The sequence below is a fragment of the Lutjanus erythropterus genome, chromosome 4 (assembly GCF_056507025.1).
Source record: "Lutjanus erythropterus isolate fLutEry1 chromosome 4, fLutEry1.hap2, whole genome shotgun sequence".
NCBI lineage: Eukaryota > Metazoa > Chordata > Actinopteri > Lutjaniformes > Lutjanidae > Lutjanus > Lutjanus erythropterus.
In genome coordinates, this window is record NC_139320.1 from 32520068 (window position 1) to 32532704 (window position 12637).

The following is a 12637-nucleotide window of genomic DNA, read 5'->3' on the forward strand; positions in this document are numbered from 1 at the left end:
CAGCCAGACAACATATTTACTGTTAGTGTTTCTTGAAGGCACAGTTTCTGTGTATTCCTGTTGTCAAGTCAAGTCAGATTAATTTAAATAGCTGAAAAGCACAAATTTTCCTCAGAGGTCTGTAGATCATTGAACATCCTCTATCCTGACACCCTAAACTGTATTATCACAGTAGACGTATCAGCCTTTCTGCTAAATATATCCTGAATTGTCCAGAATCTTGGCATGATCCATGATCCAAATGTTACAAAAGAAAAATCGCCAAAAACTTCACATTCTTGTCATGGTCTGTAAATAACTGAGACAATCCATGTGCCTACAGTAAGACAAATCATTGCACTTACTAACCAAGAAAAAGAAACAAAAATGAAATCAGGTTAAATTGTCAGTAATAGACAATTTAGGGATTAATTAAATATTTATATTATTTTTATAATAATATATAGACATTGAACAATACATGATAGAAATCAGCGTTGTGTGTTTGTCAGTTGATCAGAACATTCTTTCTTCCCACTGTTGTCAAATACTGCATGTGCAAAACGTCAGTCTCTTAGAAACTGCTGAACTCATTACACTTATATACTATATGTCTGACACATTTTCTGTATTCTTTTACTCATGATCCTCCATATTATAATTCTATGACTGCTTCAGCTGCCTAATCTGTAAATATGACATCGATCCAGCTTGTTTTCATCATCTGAATGTTGCACGGATTGAAAGTCCTGTGAGGAACAACTGTGAAAAATAGTGATTTGAAGCTCATCATATAAGTTAAATTGACTTAGTAAATTAGATGTAGTTGTTTGCTGGGCAAGTGTCAATCACTGATCTAAAGCAGGCTGCAGTCCTGTAGTTTTAAATTTGGTTCTGGACCTGAGGCCTGTGCTTTAAAGCAGGATTTGGGGTTAGTGAAGTCACTTCAGGATTAACCCTGGGTTTGTCAGGGTTACAACGGTGGTTCACTTTTCTCTGAGGTATATCCTCGTGATCATTTAAATGCTGCACACCTATGTTCTAGTGGCAGGCTCAGGCTGTGTGTGTGATTAATTGATAAAATATATATTGTCACAATCTTTTAACTTGAAAAGTAGGTCTCAACACATGAAGCACATGAATGCACAGCCTAGTCTTTAGGGTTCATTCAAATTTAGTAATGATTTAATCTGTCAATCATTTTCTCTATTAATTAATTAGTTGTTTGATCCATAAAATGCCAAAAATGTTGATCAGTGTTTCCCAAAGTCCAAGATGACATCCTCAAATGTCTTGTCCACGAGTCAAAGATATTCAGTTTAATGTCAGAGAAAATGTGTACATTTTTTTGCAATAATCGATTAATCTGTTTTCAGGCTCATCAAACTCAAACCCTGAATGAGTAGGTTTTATATGGAGGGGAGGATGGAGAACATCTCCTCACACCAACACTTCATCCTCAATGGCTTCCATGAACTCGGAGCACTGAGGCCCGTCCTCTTCATCCCTTTCTTCATCATGTTTGTTGTGGCACTGTCAGCCAACTCCCTGCTGCTGTATGTCATCATTTCTCAGAGGAGCCTCCACTCACCGATGTACATCCTCATCGGTGGCATGGCGTTTATTGACCTGAGCCTCCCAGTGTTCTTCGTCCCCAACATGTTGCTGAGCTTCCTGTTTGATTGGAGGGGAATCTCTCTGATTGGTTGCCTGGTTCAGATGCACTTCATCCACTTTTTTGGAACTTTTCAGTCCACATTGTTGGTATGGATGGCACTGGACCGCTACTTTGCCATCTGCACGCCACTGTACTACCATGAATGCATGGCTTTACTAAGATTCCTCAAGTTCATAATCCCACTTGTGGTCAGAAATGTCCTCATGATCACACTGATTGTGAGTCTGGCAGGAAAGTTGTCATTCTGTGCGGCAAATGTGATGAATCACTGTTTCTGTGAGCACATGGCCTTGGTGGAGCTCGCCTGTGGAAGTACAGCCATCAACAACCTGACTGGGTTACTGACTGTGTTCTTCATCCCTGTGGCTGACTTCATCTTTATTGCTGCCTCTTATGTGGTGATTTTCAGCTCCGTGCTGAAGTCTGGCAGGTCAGGGGTCAAAGCACTTCACACCTGCATCACCCACATTATTGTCATCATCATCAGCCTGACTGTTGCACTCATTGCTTTCCTGTCTTATCGGATCAGAAATAATCTTCCTGCAGCTGTTCGGGTTTTCTTCAGCACCATGTACCTATTGTTCTCGAGCTGTTTCAACCCGATCATCTACGGCATCAGAACCACTGAGATCCGACAGCACATCCTGAAAACGCTGAGGACCTGGTGCTTTGTCCAGACTGTGAATTATTCTTAAGATAAAATAAAAAATCTTTAATATAAAATGTCTATATTATTTAGAAGTCCAAAATACCCATAGCACATAAAAATTAGGACAGACTAATCGTTGATGCTGTCCTGTTCAGGACTTCGACAGGGTAAGAGCTAACTGGCTGTGTCAACACTTTGCCTCTGCTACCAAGTGTCTCATTGGGCTACTCTCTGGTCCTCTCCTGACCTGAACAACAGGCAGCAGTACATGCCCTGCCATTTATCTTGTGATTTGCATTCTGATTGTTAGACCCTGGGCTCTATGACATTACTTCGACTGACCTATAAATGTCTTATATGAATAAACTCTCATTTTAATTGTGCTTAGTTTTGGTCTTATTGGCACTCTCCTTAAGCTACAGTCTGAAAAAGTCTGAAAATTATATTTCTAACAGGAGGAGAAACTGATTTCAGTAATTTAAGGAACCTTCAAAAATAAAACCCAGTGGCTTGTCTTCTGTAGGGCTTTTTCAAGTTAATATTAAGTATTGTGATCAAAAGTAATTAATATTTAAATAAAATTAGACGATTTAACTTGCATGCTTGGTCAAGGCCTGACACTTTGGGGAGTGGTTTCCTTTGCACAAGGGAAGCTATGACACCATCAAGGGGCCCTAGTGGGTACAACAGACCGGGACCAGTATAGTTAAACACAAGTTTACAAGACTAAGCCAGCTTACCATGATTCCAACATGCACTAACTGAGAAACAGGGCAGTATCAATCAGGTAATCATCTGTTAAACAAATTCTGACATCTTAAAGCGATAGTTCCCCCAAAAATGAGGTGCTGATGTGAGGATGGCCGAAGATCTCCAGTTCACAAAACACTCCCAGAGCTTCAGCAGAAAACAGTGTTGCAGCCAAATCCAGTACATTTGAAGTGAACGGTGACCAGTTTTAAAATGTAAAAAAAGAACACAAAAAACACCAAATGTCTCCATACTGCTCGTGTGGTGTAATCCAAGTATCCGTAAACTGTGCCATTAAAATTTGACCCAAAAAGACACCATTTTCACCAGGTTTTTAACCTAAATGTCAACTGTAGCCTCTCAGACCTGATCCATATGCATACGCCTGAAGCGGGTACACAGGCTCTCGCCCAATCGGCGTGACATGAGATATACGAGATCTCACGATACCTTCACATCTGCATTTTACTTGCTACCTGGAAGCAACTCAGACGAGAGAGGTCTGCTCGGAAAGAGTGGCCTGTTACATGCACAGTTGACTTCAACTATGTTGAACTTCAACATAGAAGACCGCTTGGGTGACAGTCTTCAAGCATGTGCATGCGGATCAGGTCTGAGAGGCTACAGCTGACATTTAGCCTAAAAACATGGTGTAAATTTTTTGCGTCAAAATTTTAATGTCGCGGCTTACGGACACTTGGATTACACTACACGAGCAGTATAGAGACATTTTGTGTTTTTTTTGTGTTCTTTTTTTACATTTTAAAACTGGTCACCATTCGCTTCAATTGTACTGGATTTGGCAGCAATGCTGTTTTTCTGCTGAAGCTCCTGGAGTGTTTTGTGAACTGGAGATCTTTGCCCATTCTCACATCAGCGCAGGGGTGAGTAGATATTGAGTGAAATTTCATTTTTGGGTGAACTATCGCTTTCAGTAGATTGCACTGAATATGTGGTATTCCAATACTGACCCCAAATTCTTTCAGTTCCTGGAGTGTGTTCAACTTGAACACTTCAAACATGTGGCTGCAATAACAAGCTCTTAATGTCACAATATGTGGGCTTAAAGACATACTTATCAAGAATAAAAAATAGCTTTAGCTAAATTGTTGTTTTTTACTACAGTGTGGTTGTTTGTAAGTACAGCTGGGCACATCAATACTTGAATTAAAAGATATGATCTGATTTGCATTAGATACCCCTGAAGGCACCACCCTTCGAAAAGGGAATCCAATAGCTTGGTGCTAACTTCTTTGTTTCTCCTGTTGTTTATGAAGCTAGCTGTCAGATTTGCATGTTGTAGCTGCTGCTGGAGCTAAATAAACTCTTGTTTGGTTCAGCTCTCATCTCATGCATTGCCAGTCTGAACAAATAAATCAGTCCACAGGAATGATTAACAATTATGATGTTCAGTTATTGAGGCTCTGTTCTGTCCTTGTTATCTCATTGGGGAGAACTTGCTAATTTATTTTAAGGTGTTTTTAAACTTTTAAGTTTTGCACACTTTTTTCGATTGAATGACAATACAGTGACAGCCAATGGCAGCATCAGACGGAGAGTTTTTAAGTGCTGTGTCAGCATTCAGAAGGGACAGGTGGAGGAGAGTCAGTGGCTGCAGATGAGACATGTTTACTGATGGATGAACTCCTAAACACCGACAACAAGTAAAACCTGCTGATTTCTGTTGTACAGAGCTGAACTGCAGCTCATCAGCTTTAACTCTTCATGTTTGAGTCCTGAAATCTGATTATCTGCAAACTAAAGACAAAAATCAGACATGGGGGGGGGGTTATTTCAGCTCAGATTGTTTCAGACATTTTACTATGTAATGATTCTCACTGCACTGACTGAATCTTTGAATTAATTCCATGAAGTTTTCAGTGTGTTTTCAGTTCTCTCTTCAGTGTGAAACCAAACAACCTGAGCAGAGAGGATCCAGCTCCACTTTTTGTGAGGTTTGTCAACATGTTTCATGATGTTCAAATGTATTTTTTCTCCTTGGAAGATGTTTGCTGTTGAGCCCTTTCAAAGTTTCCATGCACCTTGAACACAGTTTTACAGTTAAATGTTAAGCACTGTGGTAAATGTTACTGTGTTTTTATGAGGCATACTTGCTCAGCATGTCTATTATCAAGTCAAACTGAGTCATACAGTTGAAAATCATAAATTTTCCCTGAAGGTCTTTACAAACTGGACAACATACAACATCCTCTGTCCTTAGACCCTGGATTTAGATCAGGAAAAACTCTTCCTTTTTTTTTTGTTACAGAGTAAACCTCAGGAGGCGTAACAGATGAACTCTGTGTTGTCTCAACAGAGCAGACAGATGGACCCTGAGTAGAATTACAATATGGAGAAATACAAAGACAGTTTTTAATGTAACACAATCATAATTTGGAGTTCATATTAAAGAATGTAGATCACAGAAGACAGAATGTGTCTCCAAAAACACCAGATCAGACAACATCAACAGAAGATACTGATAGGCCTAAATTAAATAAGACAATCATTACGAGTTTGGGTTTTATGTATCATATAACAGGACATGATGGTTTTCCTGCTGAATATATCCAGAAAATGTCCAGAATCTTGGCAGGTCTCTTTAAACATCTCTTTATTGCAGCAAGTGAACAAAATCTTCACAAATCTTGACATTTTCTGTAAATGAGACTCTTACTCACCAAAAAGAAACACAAAAAAAAATACTGAAGTAAGTTCAGGTGGAGTTTAACACATTACTTTAATTGTTTTTAACTCTTTTAAATGTGTTTTCTTGAATTAGTAAAATGCCCTCACATTTGGGCATTATAATGATTATGATGTGTCTGCCATTGCTTTACTGTAACATTCATATATCGACAACATTGAATAATACATTAAAAAATCAGCATTGTAGTTATTCTATACTTAACATATTTTTTTGCACTGTATTTGTTCAGTATTGTCATTGTGACTCTTCATATTATAATTCTGTGACTGGTTCAGCTGTGCACCCTGTAAATACAACAACTCAGCACATTTCACAGACACTCAAAGAAAAAACGGTGTTGTGTGTTGTACAGATTGTAAAAATCTCTGAGACTGACATGACACCATCATAACCCTGACATAACATCAGTCATGAACATAAAGGAGTCTTTATGAACGTTTATGACTGCTGTAATCATGTGTCATTCAGTCAATTGTCATTTTTCTTGCAAAGGGGACATTGTTTGAGGTCTCTGTGAACATCACATCATGCTGTCATAAGTGGTTGTTTTTGACACTGGCAGTAATGAGACAATTATAATTGTGTCATTAATATTTTCTGTAACTTCATATGTCGTGATAACAATTTGGACTTGCCATTAAGAAGTTATTAACTGTGATAACAGTATTAAATGCTTTAATAACAGGGTCAGGAATAATTTTCTTGACTTCAACTTAAGTGGTACATATTTCTGTGTTATTAACCTGTCAAATGTCCACCTTAAAGCTACACTGTGCAAGAGTTTGTCTTTGTTGCAACTTGGAGCCACATTCATGAGGACTCTTTCATGTTCATGACAGGTGTAATGTCAGTTTTATAAACAAAATTGTGATATATAATTTGATCTCCCTCTGTTTTCAGGCTGATCAAACTCAAACCCTGAGCGACGAGGTTTTCTGAGGAGAGGAGGATGAACGTCTCCTCACACCAACACTTCATCCTCAATGGCTTCCATGAACTCGGAGCGCTGAGGCCCGTCCTCTTCATCCCTTTCTTCATCATGTTTGTTGTGGCACTGTCGGCCAACTCTCTGATGCTGTATGTCATCATTTCTCAGAAAAGCCTCCACTCACCGATGTACATCCTCATCGGTGGCATAGCGTGTGTTGACCTGAGCCTCCCTCTGTTTGTTGTTCCCAACATGCTGCTGAGCTTCCTGTTTGACTGGAGGGGAATCTCTCTGATTGGATGCCTGGTTCAGATGTACTTTCTCCACTTCATTGCATCTTTTCAGTCCACAATGTTAGTATGGATGGCACTGGACCGCTACTTTGCCATCTGCACGCCACTGTACTACCATGAACGCATGGCGTTAATGAAATTTCTCAAGTTCATAATCCCTCTTGTGGTCAGAAATGTCCTCATGATCACACTGTTTGTGAGTCTGGCAGGAAAGTTGTCATTCTGTGCTAAAAATGTGATAAATCACTGTTTCTGTGAGCACATGGCCTTGGTGGAGCTCGCCTGTGGAAGTACAGCCATCAACAACCTGACTGGGTTACTGACTTTGTTTCTTAATCCTGTGGCTGACTTCATCTTTATTGCTGCCTCTTATGTGGTGATATTCAGCTCTGTGCTGAGGTCGGGTAAATCAGGGGTTAAAGCGCTCCACACCTGCGTCACCCACATTGTTGTCATCACCGTCAGCCTGACCATCGCACTCGTTGCTTTCCTCTCTTATCGGATCAGAAATAATCTTCCTTCAGCTGTTCGGGTTTTCTTCAGCACCATGTACCTGTTGTTCCCGAGCTGTTTCAACCCGATCATCTATGGCATCAGAACCACTGAGATCCGACAGCACATCCTGAAGACACTGTCGTGTTGTCACTTTGTCCAAACAGAAAGTCATTCCTAAAAAAACAACAACAAAAAAAAATCAAATATTCAAATATTCAAATATATAAATCTAAATATTAATGTAAAATGGCTCTATTATATAGAAGCAAATTTTCATGAGGAAAATGTGGTGGCCAAGCAGAGTATTGCAGACTTCAGTCTCCCCTCCAACGCTGTCCAATGTCTTCTGAGTCATCCCAAAGCATTCCAAAGCCAGATGCAATATATAAGGGAAGCATCCAGGATGCATCCTAATCAGATGTCCAAATCACCTCAGCTGGCTCCTTTCAGAGCAAAGGAGCAGTCGTTCTACTTGGAGCTCCTCCCCCGTCTCTAAGTTTCAGACACCCTATGACGGAAACTCATTTTAGCTGCTTGTATCCGCAATCTCATTCTTTCTTCTGATTCTTTCACTAGCCAAAAGTCATGACCATAGAGATCAAGTGGCAAATCAAAATGCTTTGCCTTTTGCCTCAGCTCCCTCTTCACCATGATGGTCTGGTACAACACCTACATTACTTCTGATACCACACTAATCCACCTGATGATCTCAAGCTCCATCTTCCCATCACTCATGATCAAAATCCAGACTCATCCTTACTTCAACTCCTTCGCTTGGGACAGCAATTTAGTCCCAACCTGGAGAGAGAAATCCACTGTTTTCCAGCAGAGAACCATGTCCTCAGATTTGGAGGTGCTGATTCCCGTCCCAGCTGCTTCACACTTGGCTGTAAACTGCACCTGTGCATGCTGAAGGTGTGATGAAATGAAAATAACCATGCCAACTGCAAAAAGCCGAGACACAATTCTGAGGTTTCTCAACTAAACACTTTCCTTACCTGGCTGTGCCTTGAGATCTTGTCCACGAAAATCACAAATAGGATCAGAGGCAAGGGGCAGCCCTGGAGTCCAAGACCTACTAAGAAACTGTTTAACTGTGTGCCGAGGACACGGACACAGCACACAGTTTGGCTTTACAAAAACCAGATGACCAAATGTCCTGGTATCCCATACTCCTGCAGTACTCCTCACAGGATCCCCCAAGGATCTTGGTTGTAAGCCTTCTCCAAATCCACAAAACACATGTAGGGTGGATGGTCAAACTCCCATGACGCCCCCAGCAGCCCTACAAAGTTAAAGATTACATGGCCTGGATGGATTCCATATCATTCCTCCTGAAGCTGGGGTTTGACAATCAGAACCTCCTTTTCAGCACCCTGCAGTAAACCTCCCTGGGGAGACTGAGCAGTGTACTCCAATACTTGGAACACACCCTTTTAGAAATCTTGCATCCATCCATCCATCCATCCATCCATCCATCCATCCATCCATCCATCCATCCATCCCCCTTTTAGAAAATGGGAATAACTACCCTGGTGTGTTACTCTCATGTCCTGTCCACAACCTCCATGCAACATTGCACAGGTGTGTCAACCAACACATCCCAACAATGCCCAGAACCCCCAGCATCTTGAGGCACATCTCATCCACACTGTGTGCCTTGCCTCAGAGGAGCATCTTGACGGTCTCAGTAACCTCTGCCAGAGACATGGACAAGGCCTCCCCTGAGACCTCTGACTCTTCTTTCTTTATAGAAGACATGTTAGTGGGGATCCTCAAAGTGTTCCTTCCAATATTCCAACAATATTCCCAGTCTGGGTCACCATTTCTCCTGTCCAGTTGGGCCTTCCCCTTCCTGAGTCACTGGTTTACCAGAATTTCCTTGTGGCCAACTGAAAGTCCTTCTACATATTCTCCCTAAACTCCACCCATACCTGAGTTTTCACTTCAGTAACAGTGGAAGCTGCAGCCCTTCTCGCCTCTCAGTATCAGCCGCCACTGAGTCACATCACAGGCTTTTCAGGTACCCATTGTTTAAGATGGTGCACAGAATTCGCAGGGAGATCTGCAGGGAAAAAGGGCAAGGTAATTTTTTTGTTCTTACTCAGTTGAGGGAGTTGGAAGCCTGGCACAACACAAAGCATTTGATAAGGCTGCATAGATGGTTGTCACATAAGGCTGAAATGGTCCAATCACAACTCAGCAAATTATTGTTATTACAAGCCATTTTATTCTATTAAACTCTAAGTCCCACCCAGGTTTTTGCTTTAGTGATTGACTGGGCAATCAAAGCAACATGTGATGTCACAATAGTGGGTTTCATGGAGGGTAACGTGGGGGATATCTGAGAGGGACAGTGCCTGGACCTTAGGGTAAAGCTTGGAACTGGGTCAATGTCATTACAAAAAAGAAAGAAATGCACTCATTCAGTGTGTTTGATAAATGCCACTGCAGGACTATTAAATGTCACTATTAATTATGAGATTAAAAAGTCAAAATTGTATAGCAAACTGTTTGAATCTGTGTCTCCCATGTGTGATAGATGGGGTAGTGCTGAAGTCTCACTTTCACACCGACTCTGGCATTGTCCAGTACTGGGGTCATTTCTGGCACAAGATATTTAACGGGTTTTCTAAACCATATCGAATGAACGTTCAGTCGGACTACAAATTGGCAATATTTGTCTCCTCTGACATGACAGTGGCCCTTCCCTCTCATCAAAAGCAGCCTCCCAGAACAGGGATGGCTGCAGCTAAAAAAATTAATATTACTAAACTGAAAGTCTCTGTTGTCCCTGTGTTTCAAAAGGTGGCTCATTGAAACGGTTTCTATTGCTAGGCAGAACAGATTTGTTTTAACAAATGGAATTCACAACACTATTCTCAAAAATATGGAAGCGGTTTTAGGTATTCCTTGGTGAGACCTAACTGTACAGCCTATGAGCCCCACTGCTGTGTTTTATCTTGTTGTGTTTCGTGCCAATCCTGCCTTTTCCTGACTGACTGACATTCTGACAATCCTCCACCCATTTGTGCGTGTCTTCTGTTATGTGTGTTTTTTGCTTTGTTTTAAATTTTATTTTGTTTTTTGTTTTCTTTGTTTGTTTTTTTTTGTTGTTGTTTTTTTTTGTTTTTTTCATTCACAGCCTCGACCTCCCTGACAGAAGGGACACTCTCCTACTTTACCAGAATTGTTGTGGTCTAGCATCCTTGGACCAACCTTGGGAGCTCTGTGATTCCATTCATTTTATATAATGGTATTGGGTGTTTCATGTCTACTGTGTGGGTTTGTTTTGTTGTGGAAAAGTTAAAATAAAACACACACAAAAAAAAGTCAAAATGATAAAAAGTCAAAATTGAGATTTAAAAATAGAAATTTTAAGAAAATGAATTGTAATGATGACATAAGAAGTTGAAATTATGAGTGATTATGACAATTTTGAAATAGAAAGACAAAATGATGAAATAAAAAGTCATAAATTACATTATTTCACAGTTTTGATTTATTTTGTTTACTAGCAGAAATGGGCTTCCATAAGAGGGAGATTCTCGGGTTTGGAAACGGTGAGCGTCATATTACTTTTATACTTTGAGTACATATGAAAGCCTGTACTTTTTCACTTTTATGTAGTAAAGAAATCAATCAGTACCTCTGTTTTCACACAAGTATCTGTATTTCTACATCAGTAGAAAATTGTGTACTTTTACCATCTCAGTGAGCTTTAACATTGAGGAAACTTACCACGTGTCATCTTCCAGTCTTTCCCAGCCAATCAGTCACCTCCATATCCAACAAATATGGTCTTATTTAAGTCCCAAAGGTCCAGCTGATCCAATCCAGTAACATATTTAGTCCAAAACACATGATTTAAAGTGATAAATCCACTCAAAAAGCAAAAAACAAGCCAGCAAAACTTGTAGTCCCCAACTTGGTGACTGATTGGCCTGTCTGTTTCTGTCTCTCACCACAGACGTCATTCCAGAAACATGTTCTCTCTACTGCAGTCTGACCTTTTGATTGACACCTCACTTGAGCCAATAGGAGCTTCTATATGCTGTTGACAGCCAACAATAGCCAATGGAAAGATAGAGCCAATTGCCACAGACTGTGCAGATGACAGGCGCTTTGTACAGCCAATGAAATCCCCAAAATGACAACATGCTGGTTTTAAATATAAAATAAAGACAGAATACGGAAATTAGTTACATTTAGGTAGTTTTACTGTGTTTTTTTTTTCTTATATGATCTGTTTGATGCCTTTATATGTACAAAGTTTATTCGTAACAAGAGATAGAGGCACAACACTGTATTTATTCTTCAGTTACTCCCAGGCTGGGGTTCTTGGAGCCTACTAATGACATTTTCTTAGAAAAAAAAACTTGACATACCCTTAGAAATACATAAATACATAGTAAATTTTCATTTTCTGTGGGATTGTGATAACATATTAACTAGTTATGGCTAAACACTGTGGATTCATTGTGTTTTCCATCTAATAAGTCACAGTTTTAGTCACCTGCAAGCATGTGTTTACATAAAGAATCCAGGAAGAAAAAAAACAAACAAACATCTAATTCACTGAATTCTTCTAAGTTATATCACTGAATGCCAGTCAGACTCACAATTATTCTGACTGTTCGGGAAAAAAAACCTTCAGAGTGTTAGCTTTCAAAAGAGACCAGGATCATGCATGAGCTCCACACGGTTCACAGGCAGCTTTTAGTTTACTTTGTGTATCATGTGGACAAATGTTTCATGCACAGTATGCTTAAGTTGTAAATGTCATTTGCATGCAGTGTTTTACAAAGCAAAAGTTTTCAAATCTTAATATCTTCTTTGGGCTGCAGCGTAACGAGGTGTTGGACTTTGTCTCTTCAGCCAATAACAGCATCAGACGGAGGGTATTAAAGTGCTGAGAGCAGCCAGGTGGGGATTATTTCACCTCAGACATTTTCTACAGTCATTGTCATATATGATGATTCTCCTGCACCTATCTGTCAGTATTTTAATTAATTTCAAAGATTTTTCATTTTTTTCTTCGATGTGACACCAAAACACCCTGAAGAGAGATGGACCATCTTCACTTTTCATGAGGTTTGTTTCTAAACATGATTCATGGTGTTGATGTGTTGCTTTTCTAGTGATAAATATTTGC

General features: G+C 40.0%; 2 protein-coding genes across 2 annotated transcripts; both read left to right on the plus strand.

Moving 5' to 3' along the window:
- Positions 1-1389: 1389 nt before the first annotated feature.
- LOC146328682 (olfactory receptor 52K1-like) lies at positions 1390-2352 on the plus strand. The gene has a single exon (XM_084716472.1). It carries the CDS (start codon positions 1393-1395, stop codon positions 2350-2352), a length of 960 nt encoding a protein of 319 aa, XP_084572598.1. The 5' UTR covers positions 1390-1392.
- Positions 2353-6504: 4152 nt separating this feature from the next.
- On the plus strand, positions 6505-7660 carry LOC146328683 (olfactory receptor 52K1-like). The gene has a single exon (XM_084716473.1). The coding sequence runs from the start codon at positions 6716-6718 to the stop codon at positions 7658-7660; it is 945 nt and encodes a 314-aa protein (XP_084572599.1). The 5' UTR covers positions 6505-6715.
- The last annotated feature ends 4977 nt before the right edge of the window (positions 7661-12637 follow it).

Coding starts and splice junctions, on each gene's coding strand:
- LOC146328682 (XM_084716472.1), top strand. CDS start 1,393: ATGGAGGGGAGGATGGAGAACATCTCCTCACACCAACACTTCATCCTC.
- LOC146328683 (XM_084716473.1), top strand. CDS start 6,716: ATGAACGTCTCCTCACACCAACACTTCATCCTCAATGGCTTCCATGAA.